At 33.4% G+C, this 20,947-nt stretch overlaps 3 protein-coding genes across 3 annotated transcripts in view; all 3 read left to right on the forward strand.

Annotated features, from left to right (window-relative positions):
- Positions 1–203: 203 nt before the first annotated feature.
- On the forward strand, positions 204–11,313 carry LOC136807899 (lipase maturation factor 2-like). Its single transcript, XM_067064518.1, has 18 exons — positions 204–355; positions 613–777; positions 944–1,149; positions 1,332–1,360; positions 3,625–3,702; positions 4,259–4,397; positions 4,648–4,721; positions 5,638–5,716; positions 5,972–6,101; positions 6,343–6,504; positions 7,150–7,255; positions 7,566–7,662; positions 8,504–8,619; positions 8,930–9,002; positions 9,180–9,234; positions 9,643–9,889; positions 10,407–10,518; positions 11,057–11,313. Exons 1-18 carry the CDS (start codon positions 259–261, stop codon positions 11,198–11,200), a joined length of 2,109 nt encoding a protein of 702 aa, XP_066920619.1. The 5' UTR covers positions 204–258; the 3' UTR covers positions 11,201–11,313.
- Positions 11,314–11,467: 154 nt separating this feature from the next.
- Positions 11,468–18,168, forward strand: LOC136807900 (ER degradation-enhancing alpha-mannosidase-like protein 2). The gene is made up of 12 exons (XM_067064519.1): positions 11,468–11,596; positions 11,843–11,953; positions 12,191–12,230; positions 12,575–12,680; positions 12,926–13,051; positions 13,517–13,654; positions 14,014–14,087; positions 14,731–14,872; positions 15,050–15,174; positions 16,316–16,460; positions 16,770–16,891; positions 17,321–18,168. Exons 1-12 carry the CDS (start codon positions 11,508–11,510, stop codon positions 17,702–17,704), a joined length of 1,602 nt encoding a protein of 533 aa, XP_066920620.1. The 5' UTR covers positions 11,468–11,507; the 3' UTR covers positions 17,705–18,168.
- A 390-nt stretch (positions 18,169–18,558) lies between these two features.
- LOC136807901 (cysteine desulfurase-like) overlaps positions 18,559–20,947 on the forward strand; it is a 32,035-nt gene continuing 29,646 nt past the window's right edge. Inside the window, exons 1-3 of the mRNA XM_067064520.1 lie at positions 18,559–18,751; positions 19,171–19,355; positions 20,585–20,668. Of these exons, the coding sequence (XP_066920621.1) occupies positions 18,637–18,751; positions 19,171–19,355; positions 20,585–20,668 (384 nt within the window). The 5' untranslated portion in view covers positions 18,559–18,636. The remainder of the gene's footprint in view (positions 18,752–19,170; positions 19,356–20,584; positions 20,669–20,947) is intronic.

Genomic DNA, 20,947 nt, shown 5'->3' on the forward strand with positions numbered 1-20,947 from the left:
CTGTGTTAAACAATTGACAAGATTATCTTGATTAGAATTATTGTTTTTTATAAGACTCTAAATTTAAGCCAATGAAATTCACTTTACCTTCTGATTATGTCCCTCTTTCAATCTTTAGAATCAACTAATTTTTTCCATTTTGCTGATTATTCACTCTAATTTTATATAATTGACAATAACAGTTCTCTCACATTTTATTTTCTAGTGATAAGTCAAAAAACAATGAAAATAATGATAAGTAGATGAATCAATCCAAAAATGTCTGAAGGAAATATCCATGTTCAAAGCCTTTTCATTTGGTGTATGGCAGCCATTTACTTTTTTGCCTTCTCCTCACTTTACTTCCAAATCCCAGGTAAGCAAAGGTTCTTCTCCTTTTTTCAAAATTTTGTCCATACGTTTTTAAGATAACTTAATTGGATCAGCTCTTGTCATCTCTCGTTAGAACATTTTGACAATTTGAAAAATCATTTATTCAAGATTTTTTTCAAACCATTTTATCAAACCATTATAAAAATTTGAAATTTTTGTTGTTGCTGGTATGACATGAATAAAAGTGTTGATAAAAAGTAGTCAGAAAATGTGATGTAATTTCTCCTGCCTCAACTTTAGGGTTGTATGGCAGAAAAGGGTTGATGCCAGCAGTAAAGGAACTCAAAGGGCAATGTTTTGATTCTGATGAAAGATGTACAAACTGGGCTGAGGTTGGAGAGTGTAAAAATAATCAAAATTGGATGGAAAGAAACTGTATGGTCAGCTGTAAAGTATGTGAAAAAGGTGAAAGCTCTTGCGTACCTATCGATTCTATTTTGACTCAATTTTCCCAAGGTTGAAAGAAGATTTAGTTAATATATAATGACTCCAAATGATTTCAACCATCAAACCATGATTTTATGTTTGGTACAATGATAGTTTTACTAAACCAATCCATCATTCTTTTTAGCTGGTGAATTATCTATAACTCAAAAATTGAGTAAAAAGAAAACTTTGTTGTGGTTTTCTCCAGCCCTTGGTCTTGATGTTTCCTCTGGAATGGAATTAATTTGTCTCAATGGAATGGCTTTATCTATTGCTGCTATGATATCAAGTGGTTTTCAAAACAAATTTGTCTTCATTGCCCTATGGCTATTATATTTTTCAGTTTATCAGGTAAATGTTTGAAAACTTGGTTTCTTTTAATATAATACTGCCAAGGTTTCACTGGATAAATCAGGCAGGCAAATACCACAGTGATGTTTTTTGTAGAAAATCAAGCAGGGTTAAGAATGAAAGTGTCATGGAACAATGGTCTGATTTGACATAATTTTTCCATTTTTTGTTATTTATCAAAGGTTGGCCAAACATTCCTTTGGTTCCAGTGGTAATAGCAGTGGGCTATAGAGACCTTTTTTTTCAAAATTAAGTTTGCATAATTTTTTTTGGTTGGTTGGGACCCAAATAACATAAATCTAAGATATTTTTGGATATTTCCAAAAAATGGCGGTTCTCCGCCCTTTTTTATGCCCAAAATGGGCCATTTTCGGGCCATTTGCTTGGAAAAATCTAAAAAACCTGCCGTTGTGCTACAACCATCAAATTAGGTCGAATGTCCTTGAAAAAAGAAGGATTTGTAACAATTTACCTCTACCATATATATAAACTTAAAAAATAGGTTTTTCGGCCAAAATTGACCAAATTGCGAAAAAACAGGGTTTTGCCTGGAAAAAAATCTAAAAATTTTGTTGTGCTACAAGCCTCAAATTAGGGTCAAAATATTCGTTGAAAAAAGTAGGATTAGATGAACAATTATATACTTCTATAATGTAAACTTCAAAAATTTGGTGGGCCAAAATGACCGAAACTGGGGAAAAAGGGTTGCCTGGGAAAAAAATTAAATCTGTTCTGTTGGTGCTATGAACCTAAATTATGCTTAAAAATTCCTTGGAGGAAAGTAGGATTAGAAGTACAATTATATACCTCTACATATATCTAAATTTAAAAATTAAGTATTTAGGCCGAGATAGACCAAAACCGGGAAGAAACTGGGTTTTGCCTGGAAATGAAACCTAAAATCTGTTTTATTTGTGCTACAAACCTCAAATTAGGCTTAAAATGTTCCTTGGGAAAAAGTAGGAATCGAATGTAGCAATTACATACCTCTACCACATATATAAAATTCAAAAGTCAGCTATTTAGGCCAAAATGGACCGACACCAGGAAGACACTTGTTTTTGCCTGGAAATAAAACCTAAAATCTGCGCTGTTGGTGCTACAAACCTCAAATTAGGCTTAAAATGTTCCTTGGAAAAAAGCAGGATAAGAATGTAGCAATTATGTACCTCTTACCATGTATATAAAATTAAAAAAATTAGGTTTGTAGGCCAAAATGGACGGAAACCGGTAAAACCCAGTGTCTTCCCGGTTTCCGTCCATTTTGACCTGAAAACCTAATTTTTTTAATTTTATATACATGGTTAGAAGTACATAATTGCTACATTCTTATCTTGCTTTTTTCCAAGGAACATTTTAAGCCTAATTTGAGGTTTGTAGCACGAACAGCGCAGATTTTAGGTTTTATTTCCAGGCAAAAACAAGTGTCTTCCTGGTTTCGGTCCATTTCGGCCTAAATAGCTAACTTTTGAATTTTATATATGTGGTAGAGTATGTAATTGCTCATCGATTCCTACTTTTTCCCAAGGAATTTTAAGCCTAATTTGAGGTGTAGCACAAATAGAACAGATTTTAGTTTATTTCCAGGCAAAGCCTAGTTTCTTCCCGGTTTTGTCTATCTCGCCTAAATACTTAATTTTTAAATTTTATATATGTAGAGGTATTATTTTTTTACATTCTAATCCTACTTTCTCCAAGGAATATTTTAGCATAATTTGAGGTTCATAGCACCAACAGAACAGATTTAGATTTTTTTTTCCCAGCAAACCCTTTTTCCCCAGTTCGGCAATTTTGGCCGAATATCCAAATCTTTTGAAGTTTAATATATGGTAGAAGTATTCTAATTGTTACATTCTAATCCTACTTTTTTCCAACGAATATTTTGACCCTAATTTGAGGCTTGTGCACAAACAGAACAGATTTTAGAATTGTTTCCAGGGCAAAACCCTGTTTTTTCGCAATTTTGGTCAATTTTGGCCGAAAAACCTAATTTTTTAAGTTTATATATATGGTAGAGGTATATAATTGTTACATTCTAATCCTTCTTTTTTCCAAGGATCATTTTGAGCCTAATTTGATGGTTGTAGCACCAACACAGCAGGTTTTAGATTTTTTTTCCAAGCAAAATGGCCCGAAAATGGCCCATTTTGGGTATAAAAAAGGGCGGAGAACCGCCAATTTTTGGAAATATCCAAAAATATCTTAGATTTATGTTATTTGGGTCCCAACCAACCAAAAAAAATTATGCAAACTTAATTTTGAAAAAAAAGGTCTCTATAGCCCACTGCTAGTGGTAAGTTTGGTTTTAAAGTTTCCTATCTATTCACTTGTTGCCAGCACACATCCAAAAGTGTGGCCAGTCATATGCTCGTAAAGAAAGACAACTTTTTGGAAAATTTTTGAAATTCGGTCTTGAATGCATTACTGAATTATCCCATGAGAAACTCTTAATATTCTTTTATATAATCCTTTCAGGGATATCTTGCTTTTGGAAACTGGATTCTTGACAATTTTTGTGGCTCAATTATTTAATTCAAAAAGTGGTATGAATGGGTAATTAATAATAGAATTTTATGAAACAAAATCATTTGAATATTTAATCATTAGATTCAGCACATCTTTTGTGCACCTTTTTTACCTCCCTTTCCCAATATGATCTTTCTCCCAAAGTAAAAAGGCATCCCTTCACCATTATAATCAGTTGTTGCTTCAAAGTAAAAGAACGCTGCACCTTGAATAAGGTGATAAGTTCTGGAATCATCAAGGAATTTTCAAATCATCCAAAACTTTTTCTCAAGATCCTGGTGGCAAAATAAAAATAATTTTTTTAAAAATTAAGTAGGCATAAATGGAATTAAAGTATCTACACTATTCTAAAACAATATGATTGTGATAGTTGTCAATTTTACAATCATAAGTTCAATGGAGACTTCAACCACCCTTATTTTATTAAACCTATTTTTCCTCACTTATCAACCTCCCTATAAGGATTATCTAGATTTGGTTCTAGCAATTCTGTCTAACTGAGCTAAATCGTAAGTCTTCTTCTTACTTATACAATAACCCTCCTTTTCTTGGGCTAAAACACGCAATAAAAACTTCTTTTTAGAGGACACACAGCCATGGCTTTTTGGTTGGTGAAATGGCTCTTATTTCGCTTGATGTTTCAGTCAGGAGTTGTCAAATTACAATCAGACTGCCCTACTTGGTGGGGTTTAACTGCCCTCAATTGGCATTATGAGTCACAAGTATGAATAAAAATAACCCAACTCTTTATGCCAGGGTCTACTCTACAGCTTTGCAGGTTTCAACATCAAGTGCCCTTTTGTTCAGCGAAAAATTCTGCATTCTATAATAATGGGAATAACTCTCAAAAATGTTAGGCAGAATTTTACATTTAGTTCTATGATTTTTCAAGTCTTGATTTGCTAAGTTTAACACTCACTATCCTTTTCTTTCTTTTTGCCTTACGTCATCATTTTCTTTAACTGTTTATAGTGTATCCCAGCACCATTAGCCTGGTATGCCCATCAACTCCCAGAATGGTTTCAAAAATTGAGTGTAGTTGCTACGTAAGTTTTGTAAATATTTGTAAACACAACCCCAAAAGTTAATCCTAGCAAAGTTGATATATTTTTGTATTCCAATGAGTCATTAGACACAACAAACACAAAAGATTTGGGCCTTCTTTTGAATGTCTTTTTAAATCATACACCCCCTTCTCACAGACCCAGTAGGATTTTTTCAGCCACAGACTGAAACTCAATGAGGATTGATATACTCATTTTTTTATGAATGAAATTGGACCAGCAATTTTATTTTATTTTAAACAATATATTTCGAATACTTGTGATTCATCTTCAGGTTCTAAAATATAAAATAGTAAAACAGTTAAAACCATTTAGTAAAAATATAAATTTCCCATAACACGCATACATACAACCTACTCTGATCAAAGAACTAATGTAACTAAAAAATCAAAATCAAAATTCACTAAATCAAAAGTGAATTCCACTTTTTTATGGCTGGGGATTTCAATTCTTTTGTTTCCAAATTAAAAAATTCAGTGGGGATGGGATAAATAGCAAGAAATTTTCTATTGAAGATTGGTTCATTTGATTATTTTCAGTGGGGGACAAAAATTGGAGGATAATTTTCCACCAGGGATGATATTTTGGCCAATTTTTTTAGTGGGACCCCAGTGGGTCTGTGAGAAAGAGGTGTAATCATGCTTTCACAAATTCAAAAATCTTTTTTCGTGGGAAACTTGTGAAATCTTGATAAGCTGGGCCATATCTGGACCTCTGAATACCCCTGAATATGGAAAATATTGACTATATATAATCAGGCTATTTAGAGCATAATTAAAGGGAATCTTTAAAGCAGCTGAAAATATTTTCCAACAGGAGAGTTCTGGTAAGATCCCAATGTTATTTAGTTTGACATTTGCAGATGGCATTTTCATTTTCTTGTCTTGTCTTATTTCAGATATGTCATTGAAATTGCTCTGCCATTCCTTTTCTTTCTCCCAATAAGAAGTTTGAGGATATGGGGTTTCTTCTCACAGGTAAGATATTGGGTATATATTTTTACAAAATGTCGTTATGTCGTTCCAAGAAATCTATAAAGGTACTTGCATCGTTTCTATGATGTCCACAGCCATTAAAGTAGCAATTTCTGAGTTCAATGGAAATTGGAAAGATGTGTTTAGGGCACTGTTAATTACAATTTTGAACTTTAAACAAAATAATAATAATTCTATTCTTCTATCTCAATGGAATAGGAGAAAATTATTTGATTTATTTATTATCTTTTTTGGCAGATATTACTCCAAGTGTTAATCATCATGACAGGCAATTACACTTTCTTCAATCTTCTTACCATGACCTTATGTTTGTCATTAATTGATGATAGATTTCTCTTCGAATATACACCTTCATTTGTTGGGAAATGTAAGTTTCAGCAGTTTTTTTCTGCACAACACGTAAATTATTATAAAGCTTTTTTCTTTCCTTATGTTAATGGATAATGCCTTTTCTTTTATTTGATTTTAATGATTGTCTTTTGGCTATGCAAATGAACAACCTCTCAATTTATCTCTTCTAAAGATAGTCAAAGCTAGCCAAAACTAACTACCTAAAATCTACTTTTACACACATTGAACTTAATTTCGTGATGCAAAATCTTTTCTAGATTTCCAGTTACCAAAAGTAACGTACGAAAAGAGAAGTATTTTCAGAAGATTGTCAGTGTTTTTACTAAAGACTGCTGTCACTACAACACTTATTTACTGGATTGTGAAGTACTTCAATATTAGATTTGCTGCAGACTCATCACAAATTCTTTCTGATATAGGTAATTATTTAGTATTTATTTTATTACTTGAATTTTGTTTTTTTTACTCAAGAAAAAGCACATAAAGAAAACCAGAGAAAACTAAAAAGACCTTGATGAATATCAAGTGACAACTATCAGTTTTGTCTGATTTCTTTTATCTGAGAATTTTAGACATTTATGATGCAAAAATGTTACACTTCTTCTATAGAGTGCCATCCTGGCTAAAAGTGCCGCATGCTAAACCCTGCAACGTAATAATTGGAATATTGAAAGCTTACACACCAGAATCAGAAAGTCTTTTGTACTAAGTACCAAACTTCAAATTTCCAAATTCAGTTATTAAGTTGAAGTGTGTTAAAATATAGTTTTGATTCAAGGTGACAGACAAGGCATCATGGGCCCGGCGAGCCATTTTGAGTGAGAGGGCCAACATTTTTTTCATGCTCAAAACACCTTAAAACGATATCCATTTGGGGAGAATAATAGTTTTTGTGGTTTGATTTGGTCTCAAACCAGCTTGAAATAGTAACTCTTTAAAACGTATGATATGGTCTACCAAAAAGTGGGGGGGGGGCATGGATCCCCCAGCCCCCCCTGTTGATGGGGCCCATGGACATCAAAAATTTGAATGAATTTTCACATTTTGATTTTTCCGTCTTCCAGCTTTCAGCAAGGAGGAGTTCAAAAGTGCTGTTACGAAATTGACAAGATTTTCAATCTATATGGGTATCTTATCACATCTGGTGCATTTGGTCAGATATCTAGGAGAGTAAGTTCAATCAAATAAAAATTCTGATTTCTTGATTCTAATGTTTCAGAGGATATTATTTACCTGAAGCTCTTGAAAATAACCTTAATTGCATCCCTCCATCAGCCAGCTTGGATTCTAGTCTTTCTCACTCACAATTTTTGCAAACAAGTAACCATATAAAACAAGAATTAAGTTCTCATTTTTATCAGAAGTTTGGTTTCTTCTAAAATACTTTCATGAAACTCAACTTTAAAGTTAATTTTCCATTTGCAATCATGTTTACAGTCAATGGTGTTTTTTATTTTCATTGTGATTTTCATCTTTTCAGTGCAGCAGCTGATGATAGAAAATTGAAGACATTAATCAGAACATTTTTTGCTGCTATCTTTGCAACAGTTGCTGGTTGGATTTTCTGTATAAGTCTAGTAAGTGTACAATTCCTGGGATGTGTTAAACAGTTAGTTATACTTTTAGAATTTGGGATTTATCTTCTAATCTACCTGCACCAAGTTCAGATTGGAACAGGGGGGGGGTCAGTACTAAAATGTAAGACATACATGAGTACTAAAAGGATTTTCGCTAATTTTTGACATACCCCCACCTATTTTTCGAAAATGTTATTTTAGTACACATGTACTAAAATTATTTTGAGCAATTTAACATAGATACCACCCATTTTTTGCCCTTTTACGGCTTTAAATTTACCAAAATGGGGTCATTGTTACAAAATTATTCGAATTTAGTGCATCAATCTGCAAAATAATATAATTTTATTACTAAACTGTGCTGAACTGTACATAAAAATATTTTTAAAAAATATTTAAAAAATTGGGAAAATTCTGAAAGATTTCTGAAGATTTTTTCGAAAATTCCTGAAGAAAAAAAATCAAATTTTTTCCAAAATTGTTAAAAAAATGCTCCATTTTGGCTGATTTTAGAACAAAATACTAAGATTTTTCAAAAATTTCTTTGAGGGACCACCCTTTTTGGTATTTTAGTACACATGGTACTAAAATTATTTTTGAGCTTTTTTGCAGTACCACCACGTCACTAAATGTCATGATGTCTGAGATTTTAGTACCGACCCCCCCCCCCCCTGATTGGAATCGTGCAAAGCAATTCTTCATTAAAAACTATTTATTATTTCAATTTATTAATCAATTAAGAAAGTTATTAAGATCTTTTTCTTAGTTTTAGTAGACTGAAATTCTTTATCGAGTCATTGCTCATCAACTAATTTTCTAACAACTTTTCTTCAATTTTCAGGTACCCTTCACTCAGATTGATAGAAGTGTTCAAAATGACATTTGGCCAGTTGTAAAGGAGTGGAACAATGTTGTTGATTCTTATGAACTTGTTCATAGCTACGGTCTTTTTAGAAGGTATGAATTACAAAATAATTCTTCAACAGTTTTTTAAGTAAAACCATATAGTAACCAGTGTTGCAAATAAGGAATTTCAAGTTGGCCGGTGATTACTCAATCAGAAAGCTCACTAATAATGAAACTATCAAAATTTCATGGGAAAAAAACACACATATTAGCTTAAAAATGACACCGGCCGTTATTTGCAGCACTGGTAACTACTCCATTCGTTTACTATAGCCACTTGTACCAAAGTAGTATATTATTAATTCAATTTAGTATGAAAAGGATGACTAATAAAAAATTGGATTTGTTTTCATCCTTTCAGTATGACTGGTGTAGGAGGACGACCAGAAATAATTATTGAAGGAACAAATGACTTTCGAAATGGCCCATGGAAGGTTAGAAGCTTGTTGATTTACAGAAGTTTTTTTTCTTCAAAATGATGATAAGAAACACTATCTCTTTATATTAACTCAGGTATTTGAAGTTCCAAGTACTTGTGAATTGCTCTAGTAAGAGGTTCTGATATGAAATATTGGAAGAAAAATTAAGAATCAAAATCTTTTTAATTTTAGGAATACAATTTCAAATATAAACCAGGCAATTTGAAAACACCTCTCCCAGTAGTTGGTAAGTTATGTGTTGTACTGCTACTGAACCCAAATACTAACTTCAGTGTAAACTGCTGCTTTACACTGGGAATTTATAAAATCGCCATATTGACTCATAGACAAAAGAAACGAGATGGGATGAGATGGCACATCTCCTTGCAATAAATTTTCAAAAGTGCTAAAAGATAAATACTGACCAGACATCCCCTTCAATGAACTTGATATCCCTTGAAAAACATACATGAAAATTTTGTAAATGCAAGGCTCGAAATAACGATTTCGAGTGGGTCGGACAAAAGGTCCAATCAAGGTTGCTTTAGCTTGAAAATTATATGATTATTCGGTCAGACATGAAGCTATTTGGGTTGGACAATGTCAGATGTCAGATAGTAATTTTAAACCTTGTAAATGTTATCTTTTCTCATAGCACCTCATCAACCGCGGTTAGACTGGCAGATGTGGTTTGCGGCACTTGGATCATACCAGCATAATCCTTGGTTTATTCATCTCATTTACAAACTACTTGAAGGTGAAAAAGATGTTTTAGACTTGGTTGGAGAAAACCCTTTCCCAGATAAACCTCCTATTTATATCAGAAGCCGTCTGTATACATACCATTACACAACATTATCAAAACAAACTACTGGTATCATTGATGGTGTCCTAAGATCAAGGTAAGGACATTGTACTCAACAAAATGCCTTCTAACTCTTTGTTCATTAACTTGGGTTTGAGAAAATTACTATTTTTTAGTAATAACTCACTCATCTAGATAACAAACAGTAGCTCTTTTAGCAGTATATTTCACAGCGGCCAAATTTAACAATCGTCGATATCATTTGAAGTAGCATTATATTTTGTATTCCCTGATTGAATTTACCTTCGCAAATGTTCACCATTATTATTTTGCTTTGATATTATTTTCCACCAAGGCGAACCCTAAAAAATTTTTCATTTCCGGTCCACCAAAGCTTTTTGTAATTAATAGCATTTCTTTCAGTGAAAAAGAGAACAAATATAAAGACAGAATGTGGGGTAACACTAAAAGCCAGAGAGCTGATTTTTTTCTTCCAAACTTTTTTATTAGAAATCATGAAAAGGTGGACCGGAAACGAAAAAAATTTTAGGGTCGGCCCAGACTCTCGGATTAAAAGCCTTGAAAGAATCTTTGATTTTTTTATTTGTTGATAGGAGGATAGGGTCATGGTGGAACAGAGATTCACCCAAAGAGTACACTCCACCTCTCTCTGTCAATGACGAGTCACTCATCAACTACATCAAAAGTTTGGGCTGGCACAAACAGGTATGCCTACAATAACCTTTAAGAGTTCCTTTGAAAAAAGTTTTTTCAGCACTGATTGGAGCAGGTTTTTTTGAAAAAAAAGTGTGAAAATTGTTGAAAATCAGAGTCAGTTTATATACAAAAGCTATATTTGAAAAACATAAAATTTATTGGATACAACTTTTGATACCCGTACTACTGTCTAACCCTGTCAAATTTATGCTTAGTTTCCAGAGAGGTTTCAATCCTTTTAAAAGCTGAAACCCCTCTTTTCAATTGGAAAAAGTTTTATTCCCTCTATATCCCTTCTTGAAAAATTTAGATCCTTCCTTAAAAAAGGAGGCGGGACAGCAAAAAAAATTACTGAGGCAGTGGGTCTTTCAAATGCTGTTAATACAGTCAGGGACCCTTATTCTGTTTACACAACATCTTGTTTCTTTCTTGATTTTTTATAAAAAAATTAGAAACGTGCAATTATTATTCGGACTTTATTGCTTATTATACTTCTCTGTTAGTGTTTAAAAGAGTATTGTCTAGTCAATTTTATTTTTTCTTTCAGAAACTGAAGAAGGAAAAACCGAATGGGAAACTCTATCTTTTCTTAAAGGCTGTTAGAAAGCTGCTGAAGAACTTGGACCCAACTTTTTTCATGTTTCAAATAATCCTATTCTCTCTCATTTTCAAATATTTTTACCATTTATAAATACTTTATTCAGATTTTATAGAAAAACTATTTTAGATTTTGGAATTTAAACAATATTTTGTAGATTTTTTAGGATTTTCAGGGAAAAACTACTTATTAGGCTTGCAACTTTTTAATAATAAACTATATTTCATAGAGGCACCCTTTACAATTCTGTAACATTAGTCAATCAGATTTTGACATGACTCTGATAAGCTGGTATTATAACGTTTTGCACTCTTTTGAATTTTTTCATAGACCCTTAATTTTATTATATTTTTCAGCAAATGAAACAAAGCAAGATTATTACTAAACACCTTAATATATTATGCAATCATGTGCTTACCTGATTGCAATATGCATTTTGTTTGCCTGCACTTCAGCATGGATGGACAAAGAGGAAAGGCTCAAATATAGGTAATTTGACTATTAAAGTTTGTGAATGAAATTTGACGAACAATGGTCACAAAAAGTTTCATGTCATTTGTTAACTTTGGTTAAAATTTCATAAAATGGGAGGGGTGTTGCACAATTAAATCACGAAAGATTGCAGAGTGACTATAATAGTGGCCATCTGTCACTAATGATTGCATATCCTGTAGAGTAGAAGATATGACGTAGCCTAGACCTATGAATTTAATGTCTCCTCTTCATCACTTTTAGAGAGAAAGCAAGACAAATGTTCTATCATGGCTATGATAATTACTTGAAACACGCATACCCTTATGATGAGCTGAAACCTCTTTCTTGCCAAGGACAAGATACATGGGGAAGGTTTGTATAGGAATGCTTCGTTTATATTTTGATATCTTTGAATTTATCAAGACTTTTTTTACAGTTGCAACCTTTATTTTTTTTCTATTAAAGAAGCTACATCTTTTATCAATCAATTTTAGTTATAACCTACCTGAGAGCTTAAAAGGGAATTATGTCTGAATTATTGAAAAGGCATTTATTTAAGGAAATACTGTATGTTTGCCAACTCAGATTCGTTCCTCTTTTCAATTGCAGCTATTCTCTGACTTTGGTCGATGCTCTTGACACACTGTTGGTGAGAAATATATTTCCTAGTTTTTAAATGTAACAATCTGGTTCACTCTCACCAAACCCTATTTGCAATAAGACCTCGAGTGACATCCATTCCAATTGGGAAACAGTGAAATTATTTTAATAAGTGACTGCAGGACAATGATAGCAGTGTGCTACAGTGCACGAGGTTGTCAGCCTCTACCTGGGTCATACCAAATAATCACAAATAATCACAAAATGTGACTCTGCTTATAATGCTCAGCAAACAAAAAGACGAATCAAGGGTACCTTTGTGAATTTAGAATTTCAGTGCATATGAAGTTATTAATCTTTTATTTTAACTCACTATCCCTTCTCTTTGTTTAGGTGATGGGAAATGTCACAGAATTTGAAAGAGTTGCAAAACTTTTAGTGTCAACATTATCTTTTGATCAAGATATTAATGTTTCTGTCTTTGAAACAAATATTAGAGGTAAGAAAACTCACCACTGTGTATGCTTGGGTGTATGGGTATGTTGATATTCCACCTGAAAGAAACTGAAAGTTATAGCGTAAGAACTAAGTATGGTATTTGCAGAAAAACTAAACTTCTCGTTGCGTTTTATAAAGATAATGAGTTAAATTTGTTCTGTGTTGAAAATCTTACTAAAGTAAAAACTGTTACATACTACAATTTTTTTTGTCTAAAGCCTTCATTATTCATTAATTTACTTTTAGTGGTTGGAGGATTGTTGTCAGCTCACTTGCTTTCGCATTTCTCAAAACTGGAATTGGACCCTGGATGGCCATGTGAAGGACCATTGCTTAAACTTGCTGTAGATGCTGCTGAAAAGCTTTTGCCTGGTATGAAATATTTAGAAAATAATTGTCGTGGTAAATATTATATAGGACTGTCTTGTTTTGTTCAAGCTAAAACAGCTTTGGAACCTTGTTTTATCTGTGCTCACTTTCCTTGTGTAATCATCTTTTGCATTTTATAATAAGAATTTGGCATATTGCAAAAACCTTATATGGCCAAGAAGATCCACTAAATTTTTTGGAAAAATACAACTTAAAAGCCTTGAAAACAGAATTCTATAGATACCATGTATTGGTGATGATTGCAATCAGGTTGGGGACTTTTTTTATTACTCGTTTTGGAATTTCAAAGCTTGAAGTTTTTTTAATTGTTGAAAATCTGATCGTTCAGATACAATAACTTTTGATCATACTAAAACAGTATAAACTCTGGTCGAGTAACATTTATTTTGGACTGGTGCTATAAAGTCATTATTGTGTCTTGATTTTTATTTTATTTTTTCTTTGCAGCTTTTCAAACCAACACCAGTATGCCATATGGGACAATCAATCTCAAAAATGGTGTCCCCAAGGGTGAAACGCCTATCACTTGTACTGCAAGCATTGGAACATTTGTACTTGAGTTTGGTACTATCACATATTTAACAGGTAATTTCAAGATGACTGTAAAGTGTTATCAACTTGAACAATAAACGAACAATATGATGAAATTAATGCTTCAATGTTTTTCAAGTCATCTTGGGCAAACCTTGTTTTTTAATTAAGATAGACCTTTTGGGAGGACCTTTATTAATTAATTATCTTGAACTTCTTTAAGACCTTCTATGATGATGAAACACAAAAATTGCACAGCTAATCAAAGGAAAAACTTTTGTCGATCAACTCGATAAGTAGGGAATAATTTCTTAGTAAGTAACCATGTCTAAATTGTGAATATTTTCTCATAAGGGGATTGAATAATATTATTATTTCTGACCACTTATTTTGTCTTAATTTTCTTACACCAGGTGATGAGAGGTTTTTGAAGGCAGCATTGGATGCACTTGACGGGCTATGGAAAGCCAAATCTAAAATTGGTTTGGTATGAATGCATTTTACTTTAATGGAGTTGATTTTCACGAGACCTAAATAATTATAATAAAAGTCAGCATTATAAGCATCACAAACTTATCATTCAACCCTATCTGCATTTAATTCTTGACAAACATGGGAGTGATATAAAATTACTTATGTTTACGTTTTTGAGTACTCTTGGGTACTTAATAGCCCCCCCCCCCCCCCCGCTAATTAATTTTTCGAAAATTTTCCACACAGGGACTTCTTATTAACAACCCCCCCCCCCCGCTTATTAATTTTTGGGAAAATGTTTTTGAAAGTTCCCTTTTTTGTCCTAATTCAGCTTTATTAGCCTCCTTTTCAAAAATTTTCCACCCAGGACATTTTTTTTCCAACCCCACCCCCCCCCCCCGCTTTATTCCCACCCCCCCCCCCCCCCCCGGCTATTAGGTACCCGAGAGTAAGCTGTGCTCTAAGATACTCGAATGTGAATGTGCCTAAAAATTCTGAATGCTTAATTTGGAGTGACAAATATCCATAGTATTACTTTTAACTTTTGAATTAAAAAAGTGAATAAGTTATGGCATTGCAAGGAATCTTGATGGATGTAATTTTTGCTGTAGGTGTTTTCTGTAATCTGTAATGAGTTTTATTTGTCTTATTTCAAGGTTGGAAATCATATAGATGTTCAGAAAGGCTTTTGGACAGCGACAGATGCAGGGATTGGAGCTGGTGTGGATTCATATTTTGAATACCTTGTCAAAGGGGCGTCTCTTTTCTCCGACCCTAAACTTCTGGAAATGTTCAATGGTGAGATTAAATGGATGTTTACTCAAATCTTTTGAACAAGTAGTGATTGAGTAGTGACTTTTTTCTGTCTATATCTGCTGGTAGGTGTCCTAATCTGGAGTCTTGTTAATTAAACATAGCTTTTCTAACTTTTCTAACCATTTAAATCATATTCAAATTTCTACTTTCTGTTTATAGATTTGAATAAGTCGATACAAAAATATTTGAAATATCATGATTGGTATGTTTGGACAAATATGGATTCTGGGAAAATCACTCTTCCCATTTTTCAATCGTTGGAGGCTTTCTGGCCTGGTGTCCAGGTATTTGTTACACTCCTAACCACTAAACTTTTATTTATACAGTATACCAATACTATTTTGCATTTTGATCTTTTACATGAATCCATCTTAAATAATTAAAAGGCTTAACTACCGGGTGCGCCACAAAAAAGTTTCTCTCTTTGAAACTAATTTTCTCAAAATCTAAAATTTTTAAAAGAACCGCTCCTATTTCATTGGAAAGAAGAAAGATAGACTTAGATTTTGATGGGTCATTTATTTAATTCGATTCATTAGATTAAAAGTTATGCTCAATTGAATGAAAAAGTTACTTTCAGAAAGTGCTCGAAAACGTCAAAAATCGATCTATCAAATTTTTACTTTAAATTTGGCAATTGCAATAGCCTTTACATAGTTAAGAGCATTTTTCCGTAACAAAACACATAAATTTTGAAATGAAAGGGTCGAAAGGGTCTAAAATCCTCATCAACATTAATCTAATTTGGTTTTACTGCAATATTTCTTAGATTTTTGGTTCTAGACTGGATAAAGTCTATGTAAGGCTGGATCTACCTCGAAACCCATATTTGATGTATTTTTATGAATTTTACCAGATTATTTGGCCTTTTTCGACGAATTTTCTTCCTTTCATTGAAATTCAACCTTATTTTAAATAAGTTCAACCTTCCTTTAAATAACAAAAGGTCATTTAGACAGCTAATTATCATTTTTAACGACTGAAACGAAAATAGTGATGTACCATATAACTATGCTTCTGTTTAATTTGATAGGTCGATTTTTAACGTTTTTGAGCATTTTCTGAAAGTAACTTTTTTATTCAATTGAGTATAACTTTTGGTCTAATGAATCGAATTCAATGAATGACCCACCAAAATTTAAGTTTATCTTTCTTCTTTCCAATGAAATAGGAATGGTTCTTTTAAAACTTTTAGATATCGAGAAAATTAGTTTTAAAGAGAGAAACTTTTTTGTGGCGCACCCGGTAGAATTACTCAGGGTATAACAGTCACTGGAATGGATTATGCATTCAATATTTCCACAAAGTTATGTCTATGTGATGGAGAAATTCAAAATGAGTATAAATTCATATGGACGGGTTCCTCCGAAAACTGTTCGTTGTATTTCACAACATTTTTAATCTAATTTCTCTCAAATTTTTCAGGTACTCCTCGGAAACGTCGGGGAAGCCTCAAGGACGTTTTATAATTATTATTCAGTGTGGAAACAGTATGGAGGAACACCTGAGTTCTATACTATTGCATACAATAAAGTTTTTCCTAAACGAGAAGGTTATCCACTTAGACCAGGTATTATTTCATCAATTTAAGTAGGCATTTTCTTTAAAATCGTATGAGAGAAGGATTCAGATGATTTTTTTTTTGAATAATTAGATATATTATTTTAGATTTATGGCCTTCAGACACCTTCTATATTATTACTGAGAAAAAATCTCGAAAAATAGGAGATCTGGACTATTTTTTCAAGAATCATCTGCCTATCCTGAAAGTGAATCTTGAGCCATGTTATACCCACCTAGACATCATTGCCAAGATTTCCACAAAAAACCTCAAAATCCCCACTTTCAAACATTCTAAAATCTATTTTACCTTCTACAGAGCTGATAGAAAGCACGATGTACCTATACCAGGCAACGAAAGATCCGTTTTTTCTTGAAGTTGGGCGTGATATTATAGATGGTATTGAACAGATAGCACGAACGCCTTGTGGTTATGCCACGGTAAGTACATTCAATGAACTTTCCTTTTATAAACTCGAAACATGTTAAGGTTTACCAGAGCGGGGTTTTTCTTACCACTAGGGCTTAAAAAACCCGATGAAGAATCGGCTTTTTAAGGATGATGTTAACGCTAACCAGAATCTAAGTGGAGAAATCCAGAGAAAGAAGTGGCACCCACCCCTACTTTCGAGTATGCACTCAGCCTTCTGTTCAGCCTCGACTGCGATCGAAAACTAGCTTACTTAGAGCTAATCATGTTAATCGAAATAATATTTTTTACGATTCTTTTAAATGTTTGAAACTAGATTTTTACTGAACTTTAGTCTAGTGAAGTGTAAATTATGTCATCCAGTCGATAAAAGCCGAAATAGGGTGTTTAAGACTGATGCATCGGTTCATTACGATGGTTTCGATTTTTTAAATTTTCAGATCAAAAACGTGGAGACACACCAGCTTGACGATCGTATGGAATCATTTTTCTTAGCCGAAACTACGAAATATTTGTACCTCTTGTTCGATGAAGATAATTTTATACATAAAATCAATCAAAATCAAAGTCATTATCAACCAAAAGACTCGACTCAATGCTTTCCTGCAAGCTCTGGTTTTATTTTCAATACAGAAGCCCACCCGTTGGATTTGGCGAGTTTATATTGTTGTAAGCACAAGCATAAGCAGGATAGTTTGTATTTCACGCGCGAGAAACTGAAACCCCAGGATGGATGCAAGAGGAGGCCAAAATATCAGAAATTTTATGCTTTTGGGAATTATAAAGAGGACAAGTATGATTTATTTGATAAGCCGCCATCTTAGGATGCGTTTACAAATCTAGTCGAATTTTCATAGTTCAGTTTTCAATGAATTATTAGTTATTTATAGTTTTTGAGAGGTCTTCTTGTTTCACACAAATGCACTCATTCATGACTAATTTCTTGGAAAGGTTGGTGGAAAAGTAGTACTTTTCTTATATATAATTCTTTTCCGGCGATGCTATTATAGCGCTCTGGAACACAAGGCTGAATTAAGTCCGAGCACCTCTTATTAAATAAGTTTCATTAGGTTTTTAGAATTTTGCTATTGTTGGAATTAAATTTGGGTGGGTTTGTTGTTAGAAACATGGACAGTAATAGTGGGAAAATATTAGGTATTAATTTTACTAGTTTTATATATATTCCTGTTGAATTTATTTGTTAATATACATACTATTTTTTATTTCATATCATTTATCAATTTGATAGAGAAATTCACAATTACAATAATAGATGTTGGATATAAGATTATCGCAAACGTTCATTCAATCACACGATCATACATCATTTCATCTATTCATTCATTCATTCATTCATTCATTCGTCTATCCGTCCATCCATCCGTCCATCCATTCATTCATTTATCAATTTATTCATTTATCCATCCATTTATTTATCCATTCATTCATTTATCCATTCATTCATTCATCCATTCATTCATTTATCCATTCATTCATTTACCCACTCATTCATTTATCCATTCATTCATTTTATCCATCCATTCATTCTTTCATTTATCTCTCCGTTCCTCGTTACCTGCTTACCTCGTTACCTATTTGCTGGATTCAAAGTCTTTCATTCAGATCTAATTTCTGAAAGTGTTTCAGAATTTCACTTTAATATTGTTCTCAATTTATTTTTAGACAAACATAAAGAACTAAATCATAAAGAATATAACATTAAACAAAAAAACCCAAAGCAAATACACTTGACAAAATGAATAACCAACACATCATCCGCCGATTGTCTGCCACAGCACGTCAGTGTCAGCAACAAGTCAAATTTACTACAGGCAAAAGAATGTATGCGGCTGCTGCCCCTGTTGCCAAAGGTAAGCTTCCGTATAGTTTTGTCTTTTATCCATCTAATTTACACATCTAGATCGCCGAGCTTTTAAGCCTTGGGAGAGTTTTTCAATCCTTCAAGAAAAATATCCAGTTGCTTTCTGCCCTGCCCTTCCCACCAGACACTATCAGACGCCTCTGCTACAATATATTCAAATGTATCTTCAGAAGATATCTATGTAAACAACAAACTTGCACTATCCACCTTCCATTATTCATGATATGCACCTCTGGTATGTCATCCAAGAATTTTCAAAAAATTCGACCCAATACTTTTTCTATTTTTTAAGTGGGTTGGAACATTTTAAAAGACTCTCTAGTGGTGCATATCATGAATTTGTTACTTGTGGTTCTGCATTTAAGATTTAGGGTCTCTCTTTAAAATATTCTCTCCCTCTCACTTCAGTTGCAAACAAACCAGATGACGTTTCTATGAAACCGCTCTATTTGGACGCACAAGCCACCACACCACTTGATCCACGTGTACTTGATGCTATGTTACCTTTCTCTATTTCTCAATATGGAAATCCACACTCGCGCACACATTTTTATGGCTGGGAAGCGGAAGACGCTGTTGAAAATGCACGAGAGGTATAAGAATATAATTTTTTTTTAAAGCTCAGTTTCAAAAAAATGAAATTTCCCTCTCACGTTTTGGTCAAGAATTTTGCCGAAAAGTTGTGTGGTGTCGATTATCCGTCCGAAATGAAAAATCTACTTTGATCACTTGAAGAACCTTTGTTGTAGGATCAATGTTTTTTCTCATTCCTGTTGTTATCCAGACTGGGTTCCTTACAAGCCTCACTTTTGAATCTTTTACGCCATTGCGCGAGGCATAGAGTTGATCGTCTAAATTAGAGCCGAGAAATTTTTTTTTTGAAAACCTTCCATGAGTTGGACAAATGTTTTCATCATCGATCTAGTCTTTGATATCTAGAACGCTTTACTTTGTCCATACATCGATGAAATTCTGACAGACATGGAATTGTTCTTATTAGTGGACAATCCCATCACCCTCAGATCGACACAATTTTTTAAGTATAATTTGGTGAATTAAATGTGTGAGGTAGTTTCCCATCTGAAGTTAAAAGTCTACTTTGATAACTTCAATAATTTTTACTGTAGGATCTAGAGACCTTTCTAAACCAGTAACTAAGACCTCTAGAAATGTATTCTGTACAGTTACATATCTAGCCTAAGTGACAGTACCTTTATTTCTCAAGGCAGGAAGTCGGCCGTCTAGAGTAGTGAAAAGATTTAGAAAAGTAATTGGACAAATATTTTCATTAGCGATCTAGTCATCGTGTATTAGAACGCTCTTTAATTTTGTCCATACATCAATGAAATTCTGACAGACATGGAATTGTTTATATTCAGTGGACAATCCCATCACCTTCAGATCGACAAATAAATTCCTGCCTCCATCTTGATTTGGCGAAGGTTGAAAGAAGAGAGCTCTTTTTGGGGGCGTCGAGGGCTCCTTTTGGGGCGTTGAGGGTTCTTTTTGGGGCGTCGAGGGTTCTTTTTGGGGTGTCGAGGGTACGGAATTAATGGTCTTGAAGAATAAGGTTACCATATTAGCTTGACTTTGACTGGGGAGGCTTTTTCATAATTCGGAATTCACATTCACTTACCTAAAACCAGTTCCAGTCTGACAGCATTGATATTAGAAAATGAGAGAGTCGACTATTGCCAACTGAATATGCGCGGGAAAAGTATTGGACTTGTTAAACGGAGCATCTTTACATAAACTAGAAAATAAAAATTCCCTGAAGATTTATTTGTCATTTTATAAGCAGTCTTTCAACCTACTTTTACAGCAAGTTGCACGATTGATTGGTGCAGACGCAAAAGAAATCATTTTCACAAGCGGTGCCACCGAATCGAATAACATAGCTGTTAAGGTAAGCTACTGTCAGCCGAGGGTTGACATTACTGTTCCGGGGATAAGAATTGATTGAGACTAATTTGAAGTTACTTTTTTGGTATGCATTATCTTCATGTCTTTACTCCATAATCATATATTAATTTCCCCTTTTTACTGAAAGTTGCAGGCTCCTTATCAAATATCCTTTGGCATGCTAGCCATACCGAAGGTGAGCCAAAATGAAATATGGCTGCCTGACAGCTACCAAACCCATCCTTCGGATATTTGACCAATATGTACGCAAAATATTATTGAA

The sequence above is a fragment of the Clytia hemisphaerica genome, unplaced genomic scaffold (assembly GCF_902728285.1).
Source record: "Clytia hemisphaerica strain Z4C2 unplaced genomic scaffold, Clytia hemisphaerica genome assembly, whole genome shotgun sequence".
NCBI classification, from domain to species: domain Eukaryota; kingdom Metazoa; phylum Cnidaria; class Hydrozoa; order Leptothecata; family Clytiidae; genus Clytia; species Clytia hemisphaerica.

Coding starts and splice junctions, on each gene's coding strand:
- LOC136807900 (XM_067064519.1), top strand. CDS start 11,508: ATGCAATCATGTGCTTACCTGATTGCAATATGCATTTTGTTTGCCTGC. Junction 11,597..11,842: donor GAGGAAAGGCTCAAATATAG/GTAATTTGACTA, acceptor CATCACTTTTAG/AGAGAAAGCAAGACAAATGT. Junction 16,461..16,769: donor AGGTTATCCACTTAGACCAG/GTATTATTTCAT, acceptor TACCTTCTACAG/AGCTGATAGAAAGCACGATG.
- LOC136807899 (XM_067064518.1), top strand. CDS start 259: ATGTCTGAAGGAAATATCCATGTTCAAAGCCTTTTCATTTGGTGTATG. Junction 1,150..1,331: donor TATATTTTTCAGTTTATCAG/GTAAATGTTTGA, acceptor TATTTATCAAAG/GTTGGCCAAACATTCCTTTG. Junction 3,703..4,258: donor TCAAAAAGTGGTATGAATGG/GTAATTAATAAT, acceptor ACTTCTTTTTAG/AGGACACACAGCCATGGCTT.